The 21,464-nt window shown below is 35.7% G+C and overlaps 1 protein-coding gene across 1 annotated transcript in view; it reads right to left on the bottom strand.

Annotated features, from left to right (window-relative positions):
• pxdn (peroxidasin) overlaps positions 1 to 21,464 on the bottom strand; it is an 81,154-nt gene that overhangs the window by 10,204 nt on the left and 49,486 nt on the right. The window contains exons 10-18 of the mRNA XM_073826996.1: positions 19,113 to 19,385; positions 18,573 to 18,689; positions 16,762 to 16,920; positions 11,431 to 11,543; positions 11,145 to 11,301; positions 9,373 to 9,481; positions 6,382 to 6,539; positions 3,572 to 5,075; positions 1,333 to 1,467 (exon numbers count right to left, since the gene is read on the bottom strand). Of these exons, the coding sequence (XP_073683097.1) occupies positions 1,333 to 1,467; positions 3,572 to 5,075; positions 6,382 to 6,539; positions 9,373 to 9,481; positions 11,145 to 11,301; positions 11,431 to 11,543; positions 16,762 to 16,920; positions 18,573 to 18,689; positions 19,113 to 19,385 (2,725 nt within the window). The remainder of the gene's footprint in view (positions 1 to 1,332; positions 1,468 to 3,571; positions 5,076 to 6,381; positions 6,540 to 9,372; positions 9,482 to 11,144; positions 11,302 to 11,430; positions 11,544 to 16,761; positions 16,921 to 18,572; positions 18,690 to 19,112; positions 19,386 to 21,464) is intronic.

Raw genomic sequence — 21,464 nt, 5'->3', positions numbered from 1 at the left:
TTAGAAACTTCTGTCATCTCTCTACTGCAATCTTAACCCATTTCTCACCCCTAAAGGTTTCCAGATCACTGATAATCTTTGGTTTTCACATTGCCACTGCTCTTTTCAAATTCAACCAAATAATTATATGAGAATATGGATAAATGATAAATATGGAAACTGATTCTTACTTGATTCTTACTGTGTCTTGTTTCCACCCAAAATATCAAAAAATTCTTAAATCAAGAAGGATTTTCTAGACAAGTAAAAATTATTTTCTTGTTTTCAGAAAAAACAACAAGTCAAAATTAAGTGCATTTTTGTTTTAAAAAAGAAAAATAATCTGCCGATGGGGTAAAATAATAATCTTGTTAATTATAATTGGAATTAATCTAGATTAAAATGGCTAATTTGAATTCTGCTGAAGGCATTCAGAATATGTGTGCTACCCAAATAATGACTTAAAATCTTTGAGAATGGATCATAAAGCTCATAAAGCTGTTCTATGATAATTTGTTGATGAAAATAAATTATGTTCAATTAGATGTACTTGTGTTTACTAACTAACTAACAATGAAATTATTTTTTCTACCTATTAGATTGTGTTTTTTTAACGTCAACACCTACCCAGCCCATTACATGTTACACCGTACTTTTATTTTGACATGTTGCCGTGAAGTTTCTGTGTCATACAGTATGATATGATGCTAGTTTTCTCAAATGAAACGTTAAAAGTGACACTCACAGCAGTTTGGGAGATTGAGTTTATCTGTTCATGTGAGATGAAAATGCCAAAAATTACCGGGAGCGTCACGTGTGTTTCAGTATGCGTGTAGTAAAAGCTCGTCTCCGCAATGCATACATACAGCTAGGCAAACGGAACATATCGGATTCATATTAAAACGGTCTTTTTGCATTTCAGGTTTCACATACACTAGTCCATATCGCGATTTGAATTAAGTGACTGACCAACATTTGATTTATGAATCCAAAAAACTACGAATTTACGTGGCATTTCGCGCTATAGTAGATTCGGTTTTTATGAATGGAGGACTACGCGATCCCGTCTGTGTTTTGGCGGAGGAGACTTAAATGCGGCGACCATATTCTATAGTCTTCGGTATACATCCGCGTTAAACTATCAAGGTGAAAGTCATCATAGCTTGCGTAGTTTAGACCCAGCTCCCAACCCAAATTTGAGAATAGATTAACGGCGATATTTTTTTTATCGCGCGATAAGAGTTTCACGTTAACGCCGATAACGGCCCACCACTAGTTTTTTTGCTTACCCCACTGGCAGATTATCTTGCTTGTTCTGGAATGTCAAAATCCTGAATCAAGGATAGGTCTTACCGGTCGCCATCTCGGAGACGCTTGAACTGGGTTGCCAGTAAACACATGAGGGTCGGTCCCAGTCTGCTGCCAGGCACCAACTCTTCAGCCATCAGTGCAGGAAACAAGTCAATATTCTGAGGTGTGCCATAGAGCCTGGGTGCAGAACAGACCATTACATCCAGAAAATGCTTAATATGTCATGGGATTTACAGTGTGTGCATAATTATTAGGCATGTTGATATTCTGGACAAATATATATTTTTTCCAAGCACATTTTAACAATTCCAAACCACATCAATCTTAATAACTACTATTAATTTTCTATTTAATCATTTATAAGTGATATATAATTGTCAATGAAGGCAAAAAAAATATTCATGTATATGTATTCCTTTACAGATAAAATAAGCCAAAAAAAGAGATTTAACTCAAACTGAAAATTCTAAAATTATTAAATGCCTATCAGAGGATGCAATACTAGATTTTTGCAAAGTCAAGGCATGACTATTAAACAGCAAGATGCTCATCGAGTCAGCACAGTTACAAAAAACAGATGGAGAAGAAAATACACCACGTTAACCGCAAAAGAATTAGGAATTAAAGTGAACAATTGGGTGTGAAACCATCAGGAACCATTTAGTCTCCAGCGCCAGCATTTTCCAGAACCGCAACCTACCTACATTGCTTGGGTAAAAAATCCTAAAAAAAAATGACCCTCAATAACATGCTTAAGTGTTGTGAAATACATAACACACAAAGACTGTTTTTTATAGGCTTTATAGACAGATACGTTGAGAGTGACTCTTGAAAGACCAGCATCACATCCTCTTGTACCACTCTTTCAAGAATATATCTTTCAGAATCTGGCAGTCATTTTTGGGAGTTCATCTCCTATTCTGAAAAGTCTGTCTTGCAGACATGGACAAAAAATGAACTCCCAAAACTTACTGCCAAATTCTGGAAGATAAATTCTTGAATGATTTTTTTTTATGTATTTCACAACACTTCAGCATGTCATTCTTATTAAGTTAGGGTCATTTTTGGGAGCGGGGGAACTTGACACATAGCACTGGAGGCACTGGAGGCTAAATGGTCCCCCATGGTTTCACGCCTAATTCTTCACCCTAATTCTTTTGAAGTTTAACATGTGTCTTGTCTTCTCCACCTGTTTTTTTTCTGACCGTGCTGACCCAATGAGCATTTCACTTTCCAATGGTCATGCCTTGACTTTGCAAATTCTAGTATTGCAATAGTATTGCATCCTTCTCATGGGCATTTAATAATTTTCGACTTCCAGTCTGAGTTTTGGCTCAATTTACCTGTAAAAGAACATAATAATTCCGCACACCTGAATACACATAGTTTTTCACTTCTAGCTTTCTTGCCCAATTATATATCACTTATAAATGATTAAATACAAAATTAATAGCTGTTATTAAAGGAACACTCCACTTTTTTTGGAAATAGGCTTTTTGAAATCCATTCAGCCGTTCTCCTGTTCTGGCGATATCACTTTTAGCATAGCTTAGCATAGATCATTGAATCCTATGAGACCAATAGCATCGCGTTCAAAAATGAAAAAACAATTTTCAATATTTGTCCGATTTAAAACTTGACTCTTCTGCAGTTATATCATGTACCAAGACCAGCGGAAAATGTAAAGCTGCAATAAGATTAAGCTGCCGATAAGATTAGGAACAACACTCCCATTCCGATGTAATAGTCAAGGAAGTTTGCTGCCGTAATATGGCCGAAGCAGGAGCAGTAATATCACGCAGCACATGTGCAAATGCTAACCAAGCTGGGAACTAATTTCAGGTGCTGCGTGATATTACTCCGCCTGCTTCGGCCATATTACGGCAGCAAACTTCCTTGACTATTACGCCGGAATGGGAGTGTAGTTCCTAATCTTTTTGGCCTAGAAAATCGCAGCTTTGCATTTTCCGCCGGTCTTAGTACATGATATAACTGCAGAAGAGTCAAGTTTTAAATCTGACAAATATTGAAACTCGTTGGTCATTTTTGAACGTGATGCTATTGGTCTAATGGGATTCAATAATCTATGCTAAGCTATGCTAAAAGTAATATCGCCAGAACAGGAGAACGGCTGAATGGATTTCAAAACGGTAAAACTCAACTTATTAACTCAGGGGGGAGTTGGAGAATGAGCCTATTTCCAAAAAAAAGAGAAGTGTTCCTTTAAGATTGATGTGGTTTAGAATTGCTAAAATGTGTTTGACCAAAAAATGCGGCTAACCTTTGTAGCTTCTCTCGAACGCTTGGGTTCTGGATCTCATTCCTCAGATCATCAAACGTCTGCGCAGATGTCAGGTTGCAGAACACCCGGTAGTCATTGTACGGCGGTATACCGTGATCACGTCCTCTTTGAATATTCATGGCAGCAAGGTCAAGTGCAACAGCGTGCGCCATTGAGAAAAGCCGTTCGGTAAGTTCAGTATTAAGCAGTTGAGTGGACACTCGCATTTTCCCCGCTACTCCAAACAAGCCACGAAGCAAAGGATCGATGCCTCCCTCGTTCACAATACGGAAGGGTGAAAAAAATGCCTTATGTAGTGAGATGTGTCCTTGCTGGATGGGCTGAAAGTTTTCATCGAGCCGATACAGAATGGGGTTAATGAGCGTATGGCCAAAGCGGAAGGCAGCAGTGGCAAAAGCATTGAGGATGCCAGCATTAATATTGGGATTATAGCCATTATAGTCACCCATTAGCCTCATGCCAGCCTCGCCTAATATTTTGGGCAACCATTGGCTGTAGGTTATATGCTGCATTTGAGCTCCGACTATCTTCCGTGCCTCGTGGTAAATGGTGTCACCATCCCAATGGGGGTTGAGACGTAGCAACTCGCTGGCTATGCGGTTATGCTCACGAAACCAAACCGTGTGCATAGCTGTCAACCCAAGCTGCTCATTGGCACGATGGTCCCCAGCTAGGAAGCAAGGAATGGGACTTTCGTTTTCATCCCGCATGCACTCTGTTGGCGGCCCAGTTGCAAAGGGGAGCAATGACTTGCCGGTGCGTTGCACAATACCTTGCCGCAGCATGCCCCGATGGCTGGCCAAGTCACGGATCTCTTCGGCCTCGTGCTGCGAGCTGCCGTAAACATTGGAAGCATCAATGTAGGAGGTGAGCTGGTTCATCTGCTCGCGTGGATACACAGAGTTCATAAGCAGAGAGGTCATTCCACTGCCGCATACGGGACTAGAGCGCACGAAGAACATGCAACGTGCTCCACTGCGCCGCTGCCGCGGATCATCTGGAGGGAACATGATGGGAAAGCAAGGTGGGTCGTTGGTGCACACCGAGGTGCACAACTGTCCATCGGAGAAACGAGACTGACTGAGGGATACGACGGTGGAATCCAAGTCGTGGTCGAGAAACTGGCCCCACTGCATAAGCATGTGTGTGTAGCGATCGTCTGGGGTGATGGTCTCCGTCCCGATCATTGTGGTGGACACCAGACGTGGAAGTGGAAGAGGGAAGCTGTTGTGCCTTCGCTCAGTGGCGCCACGTGGGAGATTGAAGCCATTGTCGTAGACGGGCTTTAGCAAGCGCTCAAAGGCGGTGAGCGAGGCGCCCCACATGGGGTGCTGCAGGTTGTTGCAAGTGCCATCGTGGGTGCGGTACTTCTGGTGGTAGCAGATATCCGAGCAATTGTTGAAGCGCCGATGAGCCGAGCAGCCAGACAGGTTGGCTATCATATCCAGGAAACGTGGAGACACCAAGTCGTTGTAGCGGTAGGCTGTTAAGAAAGAAGATGAGAAAGAGTGTGCATCTTGTGAAATCACTTCGATCTCAGTTTAAAAAAAGCTCCTGCTATTTTGTACAGAAAGAAATGTATCCCTGGTCATAAGGGTACAATTTTTTGAAAATTAAGACTCATCTAAAAGCTGAATAAATAAGCTTTCCATTGATGTATGGTTTGTTAGGATAGGATACGATTCAACTATTTGAAAATCTGGAATCTGAGGGTGCAAAAAAAAAAATAAAATCAAAATACACTCTTAAAAATAAAGGTGCTTCACGATGCCATAGAAGAAGCTTTTCTGTCTAAATGGTTTCGTAAAGAACCTTTCACATCTGAAGAACCTTTCTGTTTCACAAAAGGAGAAGAATGTCAAAATATCTAAAAATTCTTAAATCAAGAATGATTTTCTAGACGGGTAAAAATTATTTTGTTTTCAGAAAAAAAACCAAGTCAAAACTAAGTGAGTTTTTGCTTAGAACAAGCAAAATAATCTGACAATGGGGTAAGAAAAAAATCTTATTTCAAACCGAAAACAAGATTATTTTTTTCACACCATCGGCAGATTATTCAGCTTGTTTCAAGCAAAAACACACTTAATTTGGACTTGTTTTTTCTGAAAAATCTACAAAATCCTTCTTGATTAAATTTTTTTTTGATATTTTGGCTGGAAACAAGACAAAAAATCTAAGTAAAAAAAAAAAGCATTTGCAGTGCAGTCACTTGCCGCCACTTATAGGAGGTTTACTTTTATATTTAAAAGTAGCTTATCTTTGCATTTTTTCCAACATTTTTTATTTATATAAAAAAAAAACACACATTTTAAACACCAAGCTCCTAAATGTTGACACGTACATTTAATATGTTTTGGAAAACATGCCCTCCTTATAGGCAAAAATTGTTGTTTCCAACAACAAAATCGTGTTCAGTAAAAATGCTGAGTGGCTTGTCATTTTGGAAAACCACTAGTCACAGTGTGTGGTCAGCAAAAAAATTATTGTCAAGCCCTGGATGCAAGTAATAGTGTCTGTTGACCCCTTCTTGGTATTTGTGTCAGTGAATGTGACTAGAGGGTAAATGCTCAAATTGAGGCAGGGCTTGTCCAAACATGTGAGGCCATTTTGCCGTAGTGCAGCAATGAAAGCTGTGCTGTTGTCATAACCAGAAAAAACAGTGGCCCATGTCTTCTGCAGCACAAAGGGCTGATTATTTAGTAAAGCTGACATATATACTAGTTGCATATTTAATCACCATAGAAAAAAATCTATAATTTTAAGAGCAGCATGGTGGTGTGAGAAGATACCTGTTCCATTAGTGTCCACCATTAGGCCCTGGTTGACATGCCTCTGGATGAGAAGCAGGGTCTGCTCAAAAATCTCTCCAGCTCTGGCCTGCTCCACTGTGTAGGGGTCCCGCGGGTAACGAAACAGAGCCAGAAGCTCGGCAGGGGTACGTGGAGATCTGACGAACATATTAAATGGAGAACATATTAACTTTCACTTTCACAAAAGCCATTCAGACTTACTCTGGAAGAGAATACAAGTTGGCAAACTATAGACCTGCATTACATCGAACAGATTAGTAGATCGATCTCGTAGAGCAATCTCATAATTTCTTATTAATCCATTCAACTGTTTTCAAACTGTGGACAGTGAACAGGCAAAGTGAAAAGAGTAAAAAAATACATGACTAGATATTACTAAATTTCCCCAACTGACTGATTATATATAAAAAAAAAACAGAGACATGTTATTTATTACAACTTTTCTGAAATATGCTATTTAAACATTGGCATTAAAGTTTTTAATTTGTTAAGTCAAAGTTTTTACAGATGTGATTCTGGATATCTATTTTAATCACTGTCAACAGGCAGGAGGAAAAAAAAAAATCACACTTTTTTAAAGAATAAATTGTTATATAAAATCAGGTGAATAGTATATAAGCAAAACCCTCTGTAAAAACCTACAGAATATACATAGGAATAAAACTAGAGAGTCTGGTGTGTGTAAATGCTGCTGAAGTAAAGATTATTGACATCACCTTTATAGATATGCATTCTAATTGAAATCTACAAACGCAAATAGATGAAGTGTATAGATGTATTTTGGATGTTTTCTTTTCAGTAGTATGACAGTGTTTAGTGCCACGTTGAAAAAAAAAAGAGAATAAAGTTTAAATATTTTGAGAATAAAGTAAAATTATTTTTAGAATAAAGTCGTAATTCTGAGAATAAAGTTCAAATAGTTTGAGAACAAAGTAAAAATGACGAGAATAAAGTTGAAATATTTTGAGAATAAAGTCAAAATGTTTCAAGAATAAAGTTGAAATTACAAGAATAAAGTCAAGATATTTTGAGAATAAAGTCGAAATGACAAGAATAAAGTCAAAATGTTTCGAGAATGAAGTTGAAATGTTTCGAGAATATTACGAGACAGAATTTGTTGAATTCATGAACCTTCGAAATAAGGTAATAACAGACCATTTCATTCTAGGGACAAATTCTAGGGTTGTAAATGGACCTGTAAAACCGTTTCTGGAGAATTTTCCGTTTCCTATGCCATATACCTTCTATGTAGATATCAGAGAACAATATAAAACATTGTATCAATGCATTCTATGGCACCTTTTAACTAAGGTGAATACAGCTATCTGTCATGCCACGTTAAAGTACGTGAAAAACACATTATTGTAATAGACATAATGTTTGTATTTTGCTATAAAACTGACATATCTTGAAAGCTGACACTTTGGAATATCGCCCGGTGCTTCCAATCTGGACCATTTGCATGCGCAACAGGCTAGAATATACTCTCAAAATATTATAACTTTAAATCTCATAATTGCTATGAATTAATTCTCCTAATTTTTATTTTATTCTCAAAATATATTGACTTTATTCTCAAAATATTTAGACTTTATTCTCAAAATATTTGAAATACTGTCTTGCTTTAAATCAACAAATTATAATTAAAGGAAAACAAAAGCAAAAACTAAGAAAGTTAGATACTGAATGTTCTGCAGGAACACACATTATACTAAAATGCTGACAGATTATTACAGTACGATGGAACCTATGAGTAAAAAGCACATCTGAATCCCATTGAACAGCATTGTGTGTCAAAGCACTTGACATGGTCACATATGCACATGACCTTCTTTCAAGCATTTAATAAAGTGTTTTAATAGCTTGGACAACTTGATTCACACACTTTTTTCCACCAAAGCTCACTCTGAAAACTGTTTTCAAATACATGCTTTCAAGTGCAGTCACTCAAGATACTGCATCCAAACTTCTGCTCACCTTTAAGTACTTTTTGCAGCTCTTATTGTCAAAAATGTATGTTTTGAGAGTAAAATGTATTTCTTAATTTCTCACTAAACATTTGCAAGACATTAAACTTAAATATATTTATACACAACTAACCTAAATCAACACAGTGTACAAGTTAGTACAAGTTACATTCTAATAAGTGGCATCTTAAAAGCTGACTACAAATAACAGCCTAACTATCTGGCTTCAGTTATTTATATTAAAATAACTACAAACTAATTCAGCGTTTATGGTTTGAGAGAACTATAGAAACAAAGAATAAGCTCTTTGCCAGAGTCAACATTAAGCTTTTGCCTCAAGGCTGTTGGTGTCAAACAAAAGCTACAGAACATCAAAGTCTTGCAGCATTAATATAATTTTATCATTCGGGGAGTTGGCTTTACTTCACATATTATTTCTTGTGAACTAAGAAGGTGCCAAGTTATAACAATACATATGCGGTCATTTGTGCCAAAAACCCTGGCAGGTTTTTTTCATGATTTTCACCCAAGGGCAGTTGTTTTTTAACTACATAAATTCAATAAGCATGCTTTTTTTAACATTCTAGGCAAGCTTAGTTAAATTGTCAGTTCATATTGTAATTAAAAAATTAAAACAGTCACATGAGGTTTTGTAATTCCAAATCTAATCTTTGGCAATCTCTCCTTACAAGGATAACATTTCTCAGTCAGACTTCATTCAAAAGCATTCATCTTTGAAGCAATCCTCTCCAGCTATGAAACACAAACACTCTCAGTGATCTAAAGTGAGTTGGCACTGGCCTCGACAGACAAAATAACCCTTTAACATCAAGCTCAGAGCGCAGCAGGGTCCCCTTCCAGTGATACATTTGGAATTATAGTCAAGTGACCAGCCCTTGTCCAAGGCATAAATGGTCCCAGTAAATTCCTGATGGGTTACGGCATTGTGACTCACAGCAGAAGGAATTGTTTTCTTGGCATGTCTGCAGCACCAAGCGCTCACCCGTCAAAGAGCTGCCTCCTGGTGGAGTCTATTGCGCTGTTTATGCTCCGAATGGCCTCTTCAAGGGACGTTGAGACAAATGGATCACCCTCCCTGCTCACCTGCGGGACTGGAGAAAATTACGCAAACATGAGTACGAGTAAATGCTTGTGAACTGGAGTTTCGAAGGAAATTTTAATCTGCACATGGGAGTAAAAGCTAAACAGAATTAATTAGCTGTGACTTAAAATGTTAGATCATACTTTATTATTAAAAAAAAGTGAATTAATTGAATTAATTGCATTAACAAATATGTGACCCTGGACCACAAATCAGTCTTAAGTAGGATGGGTATATTTGTAGCAATAGCCAAAAATACATTGTAAGGGTCAAAACTATCGATTTTTCTTTTATGGCAAAAATCATTAGGATATTAAATAAATTTCCTACAGTAAATATATCAAAACTAAATTTTTGATTAGTAATATGCATTGCTAAGAACTTTAAAGGCAATTTTCTCAATTGTTAGATTTTTTGCACCCTCAGATTCCAGATTTTCAAATAGTTGTATATGAGCCAAATATTGTCCTACCATAACAAACCACACATCAACAGAAAGCATATTTATTAATTCCATTTCACACCATTTAGACATGTGGTGAAAAAAAAAAATCAAAATTAAAGTGAGTTTTTGCTTAGAACAAGCTAAATAATTTGCCAATTGGATAAGCAAAAAAATCGAATTTAAAACAGAAAACAAGAAATTATGTTTTTTGAGGAAAATATTTTAGGATTTCTCTCCATATAGTGGACTTCTATGGTGCCCACGAGTTTGAACTTCCAAAATGCAGCTTCAAAGGGCTCTAAATGATCCCAGGTGAGGAAGATCGGTCTTATCTAGTGAAATGGTTGTTTATTTTCTAAAATAATTTGAGTTTATATCTTTTTTAAACCTCAAATGCTCTGCATGAACTCTGTGCACTCTGGTTCAATACAGTTAGTATATGTCAAAAAACTCCCGTCCTACATTGCTGTTTTACCTTTTTTTGTAAAGGGAGTTTGGTAACACTTTAGAATAGGTAACACTTATTCACTATTAATTACTACTTTTCCTTCAATAAATTCCTAATTTGCTGCTTATTAATAGTTAGTAAGGTAGTTGTTACGTTTAGGTATTGGGTAGGATTAGGGATGTAGAATAAGGTCATGTAGAATAAGGCATTAATATGTGCTTAATTAGTACTAATAAATGGCCAATATTCTAGTAATATGCATGCTAATAAGTCATAGTTAATAGTGAATAAGTGTTACCTATTCTAAAGTGTTACCGGGAGGTTGATCTTCTTTGCATGCTCACTGTAAACACTGGGTCGGTACTTCTTCAGAATTTGAACCGAAATACACAGTACATGCAGAGCTAGATAAGATGAGCATTTGAGGTTTGTAATTTATTTAAAAAAATAACTGATCGTTTCACTAGATAAGACCCTTCTTCCTAAGCTGGGATCGTTTAGAGCCCTTTGAAGCTGCATTTAAACTGCACTTGGGAAGTTCAACCTTGGGAGCACCATAGAAGTCCATTATATAGAGAGAAATCCTAAAATGTTTTCCTAAAAAAAAAAAATGTCTTTACGACTGAAAAAAGAAAGACATGAACATCCTGGAAGACAAGAGGGTCAGTAAATTATCTGTAAATTTTTGTTCAGGAAGTGAGCTTCTCCTTTAAGCTACTACATTTGGTTACCCTCCCACCTCAAAATCCTAAATATGTGGTTACATCCTTCAATTCTTACCTTGCACTGTTAGCACCATGCTAGATGAGGAATATCCAATGGAGTTGCGGGCTACACACTCATATCGTCCCCCATCGGCAAGCCCCACGTCATGCACTTCCAGATAGCCATCTGGATTGATGTGAAACTTCCCACTCTCTGTAATCTGGACTCCATCCTGTAGATCAGGATCAGAGATTGTTTAAATGATTCTGTTGACAAAACCAGGATAGTCTCATGGGGACCAAAGTGGCAGAAATGGATAGATGGCTAGAAGTTGGGGAATGAGGCAGCCAATGGATCTAACCTTGCTCCATGTGATGATAGGTGTGGGCTCACCCTGCGCGCTGCACGGAATCTGGACATCTGATCCAGACTCCACAGTAATATCCCTTGGAGCGCTTGTGAAAACAGGCGTTACTGGTGATGTAAAAACATATGTTAATGATTACAGCGCACAAAAACGCAGCTGCATCTATCACGAGTCGTGCACATGAGGTACAACATGAAAAGAACAAGCACAGGTTCCTGAGATCTTTGCCGGCTGTCAAGGTTCTGTAATTATAAAGTCAACGAAAGGGCAAGAGGTTGAGTCTGAGAGAGACATATGTGAGTCTTCAAGGACAAAATGGATTGGTTTGTTTAAAGAGTTTTATCTAAACATTCAAACCCCCTAAATTTACAGTCAGATAATCCTCTGAAAAGACCTTTAAGGTCCTTAAAAGGATGGTTACCTGAAAAAAAAAAAACATTTGCTGTTAATTTACTCACCCTTAGACCCTTGACTTTTGAGTGAACTATCCCTTTAGGTTATGAGGAACTAGTTTATAATTACCCTCTTGACAGCTGTTTTATAGTAATCTTATAGTTATCTGTTTTATAGTAAGAATTTCCCACTAACTGCAGAGAATCTGTTTAGTCGTTCTGTTATTAGTCACAAAAAATATTTTCATAGAGATGCAAAAATGACTTAATAGTTGAAGTCTTGTTTTGTGAAAAATAAGTGATTTATTGCTTAAAATAAAATAATCTACCAATGGGGTAAGAAAAATAAACTTACTTCAGGGTTCCTACACATTTTCCATTTAAAAATAAAAATCCAGACTCAAATTTCCAAACCTCTCAGGAGATTTTGAGACCATATTTAAACATAAATGCTTTAGAAGAGCATTATTCAGCCATTTAGTTGGGATATAAAACAGATTTATAGTACTGAATGAGCATTTTCTCAGTTTTTCTTATTGATTTTCTCCAAGTGACGACATACAAAGCCCCTAAAAAAAAGAAAGAAAAAACAAACAGACCTCTACATGCACCGAATAAACTTTTTGTGCCCCTGAGAATTTTTTGCACGCTTACGCATTGCTATTTTTTTGTTTTATATAACCTATTTTTTTGTGCATCACTGCCATCTTACTATTAATAAAACAAGAGCATGATGCACATGAATTAAGAGATACTTGCTCAAAATTAAATTAGGCTTTTCTAATGGTAGTACCTCTAATATCAAGCCCTAATGTCCAATTTAACACTTCCTCTGTGGTGGCGGAGAAATCATGACACGAAATGGGCTAATGGCATATAATTAGCCAAGTTCAAGTGTTTATAAAAAGAAAAAAAAAGTGTTTAAAATGTGGCTTTATTAGGGCAGTATGCCATTGTTCAAAGCCTTAGGTATCTTTAACACATACTTTGTGGAGGCCAAGAAACCACACCTCGAAATAGGCTGATGGCACAATAGGTGGCTAAGTGTGCACTGTTTCTTGTACATGCATGAAAGTCTGTATATATATATATATATATATATATATTGAAAAATGTAAATCATTTTAACAAAATAAGTCAGATTATAAAAATGCATGTAGTTTTTTTAATTGTGAATAAGCTATTTCACATAACTGAGGTTTACATAAGACAAAATAACTGGAAATATAAAAATGACTCTGTTCTAATGGTTTACATACTCTCCTGTTTTAATGTTTTGTGACAGTAGTTCATGAGTCCTATTTTTTCTGAGCAGTTCAACCGCCGGCTGTTCTTCTGAAAAATTTCAAGTCCTGCACATTCTTTGGTTTTCCAGCATCTTCTGCATATTTGACCTCTTTCCAACAGTGACATATGATTTTGAGATCCATCTTTTCACACTGAGACTATCCAGGACAGTACTAAATTTAAAAAATAACATTACATTTTTATGTTTTCTCTTATTTTGTTAAAATTATCATCATTTTGCATATTCTGCAAGAGGTATGTGGACTTATGAGCAGAACTGTAAATGTCTGATTCTTGATTTAAGAATGCTTAGATATTTTTACTGGAGAACAGGACAAAACTACGGAGCAAGACTTTCTGTAGAACTATTCTTTTCACTTTTTCTGGAGCTGCTCTAACTATACATGCAGTATTTCTCACAGCCCTCTCAGTTTCTTTACTCTCCCCGTTTCTTCAGATACTTCCCGTAAGCCTGTTCTAAATAAAAGCGACCATGAGCCAAACCTGTGCCTTGGTTTTAAAGTAAATACAGGCGGTTGTTATGCAGTGTGTTAACAACCATTACTACATGGAAACATCTTGCCATGTGGGAATTTCAAAGCTGCATGCTTTCCTGGCTATTCCACAAGTCTGTAATAAAGCTTAAGCAGTGGTTTGTAAGGCACTTACATGCAGGGACCTGGTCTTACATCTGTCATTGAGACTTTAAGGGGGTATTGTTGTTCTAATTGAAGGTTTTGCTGGTGGGTAAATGACAAATTAGTTTATGAAGCCAGCCCTCCTTCCCTCCTGGTAATACCATGTCTGGTCTTGTTCCGAAGGACTGTTGAGTGAGGAATTGACTACAGTTTATGGTGTTAGGGATATGTTTTGTGCTATACCTAAGTAGCAACATTTGTGGGCAGCACATAGACGTAGAGTAAAGCAAAAATGTGTCAGAATGCTGTGTCTCAAACACGTCAAGATGAGATAAATGGAATTAAATAGAGTTAATTTGTTTAAAGCTGATGAGTAACTTGTGCATTAATATAGAACATGTAATGTGTGAATGCTAAAAATTAAAACTTTTTTTAGTTTTACTTTTGCAGGGTTACTATTGTTTACTTAAACCAACTATTGATACTTAAAATACAAATAATAAATAATACAAAAAAACAAAAAACAATTATTTAGTTTAAGTTGAAGTAGTACTAAGTAGTGGTAAGTAGTCTTGATATTAACATTATATATGTGACCCTGGACCACAAAACCAGTCTTAAGTCGCTGGCGTATATTTGTAGCAATAGCCAAAAATACATGGTATGGGTCAACATTATTGTTTTTTTCTTTTATGCCAAAAATCATTAGGAAATTAAGTAAAGATCATGTTTCATTAAGGTTTTTTGTAAAATTCCTATTGTAAATATATCAAAATGTAATTTTTGATTAGTAATATGCATTGCTAAGAGCTTAATTTGGAGAACTTTAAAGGTGATTTTCTCAGTATTTTGATTTTGTTGCACCCTCAGATTACAGATTTTCAAATAGATGTATCTCAGCCAAATATTGTCCAATCCTAACAAACCATACACCAATAGAAAGCTTATTTATTCATATGACGTATACATCTCAGATTTGTAAAATTTAACCTTATGACTGGTTTTGTGGTCCAGGGTCACATATATGCTCTAACCAATATTATTCATTGATGAACTGCCTTTAACTGAAAATTGATTATTTACAATAATGTGTTACTTACACACTTTTGTGCTGTTTAAATACTGTGCAGTTGCTTTGACACAATCTGTATTGTTAAAAGCGCTATATAAATAAAGTTGACTTGACTTGACTTGACTATTGTTTACTAAAACCAACTATTGATACTTAAAATACAAATAATAAATAATAAAAATAAATAAAAAAACAAAAAACAATTATTTAGTTTAAGTTGAAGTAGTACTAAGTAGTGGTAAGTAAGTAGTAGGTAAGTAGTGGTCTTGATATTATCGTGGTCACATGATGATATGAAATGATATGAAAAGTGTAGTTTTTAAAATATATTTAAATGTCTTATTTTAACTTAAAAGGTCTTGTTGTGTTTTGGGCCATTATGCCTTGGCACAGTTTCTGTCAAACGAACTAAAACTGAAAGCACAACATTGCTTAATACCTCGTTGCGCGTTTCAAAGCGAAGAGCACACATTGTTGAGGCGATCAGCTCGTGATCCGGTATTTTCTGTGCCTCAGAACAGCTCAGTTCACAGTGAATGCAGGGAACTCATTTATTGCATGTGCTGTGAGTTTACCACACATTTGGGAAGCAATGGCCACCAGTTATGCTTTATTTTCGCAGCAGATGATTACAGCATTTCACTAGATTTGCAGTGAGATGCATTTTGTAAGTCTGTTTTCACTGAAATTAAAACTAAAAGTGTAGTATGAATTACTGACAGCTACTGGTTTAAATAGGTAACATTACTGCAGTCCAAATTTAAAATCTCTCTTTTCAGTGTAGAAATTAGAGAGAAGTATTAATATATTATATATATTTCCCTACTGTAGTGTAAAGCAAAAATAATATACCAATGAAATTTTCATTTTCATTTATTTTGCAGTGCATTTGTTTTACAATATATGGCTATTACCATCATTATTGTTGTTATTATGATGATATTCTAATTTGTTTGGCTTCCTAAAACACCAATGTGAACGTAATTTAGACTGAGACAGTATATCACAAATATAAGAGGGTTGAGTCCCCTTTAAAGTTCAGGTACAAGTCCATTTTTGTGACTTTTTTTCTGACTTACATTTTCTTAGTTAAGAACATTGGTTGGAGCTCTTAATTTTGAACTGTCAAAGTGCATTAGACAGAAGAATTCAACTTTAAAAATCTTCATTTCATTCTTTTTTTTTTAATATTGCAATAAATAATGTATTGTGGACTGCATATCATGATATTATTGCATTGTAAGATTTTGATGTTGTTACATCCCTAGTAATAAGTAATAAATAAAAATGAATAATGCCTATAGAGTCTAAAGTTACTAAAACTTTTACAGAAAGTCAAAACATAAAATATAAAAAAAAAAACTATAAAAGTGTATCAAAGTTATTACAATAACATTGGCTTTTTTTTAGTTTTTGTAGTGTTTTGAAAAATCTGATCTTCCAATTTGCCCTCATCAAGTTCCACCAAATAAATAAATAAATAAATAACATTTATTCAGTTGGGCATTACCACAGAGTTCCTGCTGAATTTACAGTATACATGACTATATTTTTGCTTTTGCTTTTAGTAGTAAGTAGTAGCAATTTTAGTCATTTTGTTGTGTCATTTTTCTTACTTTTTAAAAAAATAGGCCAATACAGTATTTATTTGATTTTTATAAATTAATAATAATTGTTGACAAATTAATAATTTATTAATTTTATTCATTAGTTTTAGTTGATGCAGTTTTAGTTATTTTAGTACTTTAATTTGAACTAAACAAAAATAAGAAACATTGCTTTGGTAACTAGCTGAAGTAAAAAAAAAAAAAAGTTTGTTTTTTATATTTCATTTATTCCAGAAATATATTACATACATAACTGTGAACAGAACTGTTCCATTGAACATGCTGAAATAATCTAGGTCAGGTGATTTATATTGTGAACAGGATCTCACCAGTTTGCAGGATGTTTAGATGAACAGCTGCTCTGACAGTGCCAACAGGACTGACTGCCTGGCATTCGTACTGGCCCTGGTCATGAAGAGCCACGCGGCTGATACGCAAGCTGCCCGACGAGAGAACAACGTGTCGTCTGTCATTAGGCAGGGGGCTGCCTATGGTAGGAGAACAGAGTTTTAGCGATTTTGTCACTGACATACAGCAATCCAATAATGTTTAAATGTGTACTTGTGTCCTTTTAAGGAATGTCCAGAACAAATTCTATTTGAGGCGTGCTGTTGATACTGAGTCATCTCTCAGTTTGTGAAGACAAACAAAAATCATGTGGACCACACATTCAACAGTGTAGGCAGTGTTAGAATGTATCCAATTAGAGTTTCATAATCGGACCCTAATGAAAAACAACTGTTTAACTGTACTGAATGTACGCTTGTAAGGTACCTTAAAAACTGTATTCGCAGATAATATTAATGAAATGAATGTGACATAAATATACAGTTGAAGTCAAAAGTTTACATACACCTTGCAGAATCTCCAAAATGTTCATTAGTTTACCAGAGGAATCATACAAAATGCATGTTGTTTTTATTTAGTACTGACCTGAATAGGATATTTCACATTTTTAAAAATATGACCCTTTTCAAAAGTTTACATACACTTGATACTTAATACTGTGTTGTTACCTGAATGATCCACAGCAGTTTTTTTTTGTTTAGTGATAGTTGTTTATGAGTCCCTTGTTTGTTCTGAGTTAAACTGTTGCTGTTCTTCAGAAAAATCCTTCAAGTCCCACAAATTCTTTTTTTTTTTCAGCATTTTTGCGTATCTGAACCCTTTCCAACAATGACTGTATGCTTTTGACATCCATATTTTCATACTGAGGACAACTGAGGGACTCATATGCAACTATTACAAAAGGTTCAAACGCTCACTGATGCTTTAGAAGGAAACACAATGTATTAAGAGCTGGGGGTGAAAACTTTTGAACAGAATAAGGATGTGAACATTTTTCGTATTTTGCCTATATATATATATATATATATATATATATATATATATATATATATATATTATTTATTTATTTTTTTTTTTTTTTCATTTAGTACTGCTTTTCAGAAGCTACAAAAGATACTTACATGTTCCCCAGAATACAACATAAGTTAAGTTTACCCTGATCTTTAAATTCCAAAAGTTTCCTAAATGCTCCTAATGCATCATGTTTCCTTCTGGAGCATTAGTGAGCCTTTGAATATGAGAGTCCCTAAGTTGTCTTCAGTGTAAAAAAAAAATGGATCTCAAAATCATACAGTCATTGTTGGAAAGGGTTCAAATACACAAACATGCTGACCTGTGGGACCTGAAGGATTTTTCTGAAGAACAGCGGGCAGTTTAACTGTTCAAGGGACTCATGAGCAACTATCACTAAACAAAAAACACAGCTGTGGATCATTCAGGTAACAACACAGTATTAGGAATCAAGTGTATTTAAACTTTTGAACAGGGTCATTTTTATAAATTCAACTATTATTTTCTCTTGTGGACTATATGTAAATGTCTTTTATGTGAAATATCTTATTCAGGTCAGTACTAAATAAAAAAAAAAAACATGCATTTTGTACAATCCCTCTTATTTTGGTAAAATAATTAACATTTTGCAGATTATGCAAGGTGTATGTAAACTTTTGACTTTAACTGTATGTATATATGGATGGAAAATACCAGTTGGTCAGTTTTTTACAAAATAAAAATGCTGACCAGACTTGACTCCAGCAAGTCAAACAGACAAGGCGGCACTATGTCATCTCACCGCCGCGAGTCCACGCTATGACAGGCTGAGGGTAGCCGCTGGCCTCGCAGGGAAAGTCCACTGTAAGACCCTCCAGCACAGACTGGTCCTGAGGGGTCACTGTGAACTGAGGACGAGCTGAGGAAGAAGAAAAGAATTGAGAATGAGCGTTCTTGCCATTCCCCCTTATGAACAACACATTTTTCATACATGATAAAAGCTCCTTGTGGCTTCCCGTTTTGACCGATTTCAGCATCTATAAACAACGCAAAACATAGGCATTTTAAGTTTCTGCTAGTGATTCCTATGAAAAAAACACTTCCTGCCCTCCAGCTGCATTTCGCACCATAGCAATGAGGTCACGTGCAAACAACCTATATAAAAAATGCACTGATTAATGTTTTTTTACCGCACGTTTCAGATGGGTCTGTGTTTTTCAATAACTTCACACAGAATGACAACTTTACTGTAAAGATTATCAATACACACATAAAATAACCTAAATTATGAGAAAGAGAATCATTATTATTATCTGCTGTAACAAATTTCTGCTTCACTTACCCTGTACTATAATGTACGCAGTGGCGTGGATGGTGTCCACGTTGTTGCTTGCGAAGCAGGTGTACTGTCCCCCATCAGCCTGATTGACGTTCTGGATGTAGAGACCTCCTGAAGGAGTGATGTTAATGCGGGGGTCCACTGGGAGGGCCGTGTGGTCTCCTTTGGTCCAGGTCACACGGGGCTGCGGCTGGCCTGTCGCACTGCACTCCAGGGTCACGCTCTCGCCGACCAGAACCTCTGTATTCTGCGGCTGGATCACGAAACTAGGTCGTGCTGGAGAGAGAAAAACCTCAGTTAGTTGCCTCGAAACAGACTGCTGTATGTAAAAAGATGGCTGTTAAATAGCTTTTACCAGACTGACATGCTACCAAGAATTATCCATTAAAAAAAAGGTACAAAACTGGGAACATTTAAAGGGGTCATCGGATGCAAAACTCACTTTTACATGTTGTTTGAACATTCGTGTGTGTTGGCAGTTTGTGTACACAACCACCCTACAATGATAAAAATCCACCCAGTGATAATTTTTTAATCTTTAAAAGTAATATCACCTTTTTAAAATCAGGTCATTCTCAGCGTCTTGTCGGTGTGACGAAACACAGTTGATTGACATGAGCGCCTTACCTTAGACCCGCCCTCACCGAGCTGAAACAGTCCAAATATGGTCGCCATTGTGTGACTCAGGTGCAGAGGAAGACTCTAATTGAGCGATTGAGGTGTTCTGTTGTTGGATGTAATAATGAACTTAGCAATAGTCATTTACTCCCGACATCTGAGCCGCTTAAGAGGCAGAGAATAGCGTTACTTTTGTTTTTAAAAGGAAAGCGCCGATCTCCATATGCATCTATGTTCGTGTGAATCATTCGTGATTCAGCTTCACCCACAGCAGAAGTGAGTATAAGGGTTTTTTATGCATCTTTGCAAATGGCCTTTTTTAATAATGTGCTTGTTGGCAAGTTTTGCCGAAAAACGCAGCTAAATGCAGCTAAAGTAAACATTACAGCTCGTAATCCCTCAGCAGAGAGGGGCGGGGCGAGCAGAGCTCATTTGCATTTAAAGGGCCCATGCGATAAAATGAGCTGATATTTTGCAGAGCTGATTTTGACAAGGTAAAAGGGTGTTTTTTACACTACCATTGAGAATTTTAAACCAAGGTATTCCAGAGACTTTTCATTACAACCCTAAAGAATCATATGAACCCTTTAAAAAAAATCATAGAATGAAGTTTTTAATGTTCTGTATGTCAAACTAAAAATATAAGTTGTAAATAAAACAGATTATTGGAGTGTGTTTTACAAGAAAATACCCTTTTCAAACAAATTTCACATTTAATTCAATGTCTTACTTTTAAATTAGTTGTAATTATTGTTTTATTGTTTGCTGTTAATTTTCACTGAAACAATTTCCCCTTAGAAATTGCTCATGTAAAACCTACACCATTTTTTTAATTCAATGTTACTTGTCATTTCTTTCTAAATATTTGTGACCCTGGACCACAAAACCAGTCATAAGGGTAAATTTGAAAGTTTTGACACGGATATTTAGAAGCTGAAAGCTGAACAAATAAGCTTTCCATTGATGTATGGTTTGTTAGGATAGGACAATATTTGGCGAGAGACAACTATTTGAAAAACTGGAATCTGAGGGTGCAAAAAAAGTTCTTAGCAATGCATCTTCTTGGAACATTATCTTTTTTAATATTTTAATGATTTTTTGCCTAATTTTTGTTTTGTGGTGCAGGGTCACATTTGTGAAATTTATTTTACTCCAATTACTAGCAGCAGTGAAAACTGTTTTAAAATGTAAATTCTACACATTTTTTAAATTAAAGTGTTATTTCTTTCTTTGTAATTATTTGTAAAATTTACTGAAACAGTTCTCACTCAGAAATCTAATAAAACCTATACCGATTCAATATGTTACCTGCTTATTTGTAATTATTTGTCAAATTTACTAGCAATTTCTGAGTGAAAATAGTTTCTAAGTAAATCCTGCACCATTTTCTTTTTAAATTCAGTATGCTACTTGTCATTTCATTGTAATTATTGCTGAAATGTACTATGAATTTCTGAATAAAATTAAAATTAAACTAAATGCTACACAAACATTTTTTCAGTATATGTGACCCTGGACCAAAAAACAGTCATAAGTAGCTCGGGTATATTTATAACAATAGCCCAAATTACATTGTATGGGTCAAAATTATAAATTTTCTTTTATGCCAAAAATCATTAGGATATCAAGTAAACATCATGATCCATGAAGATAGTTTGTAAATCTCCTACCGTAAATATATCGAAACTTAATTTTTGATTAGTAATATGCATTGCTAAGAACTTCATTTGAACAAGT

The sequence above is a fragment of the Garra rufa genome, chromosome 21 (genome assembly GCF_049309525.1).
Source record: "Garra rufa chromosome 21, GarRuf1.0, whole genome shotgun sequence".
Classification (NCBI taxonomy): Eukaryota; Metazoa; Chordata; class Actinopteri; order Cypriniformes; family Cyprinidae; genus Garra; species Garra rufa.
This window is presented reverse-complemented; position numbering and strand designations above follow the sequence as displayed.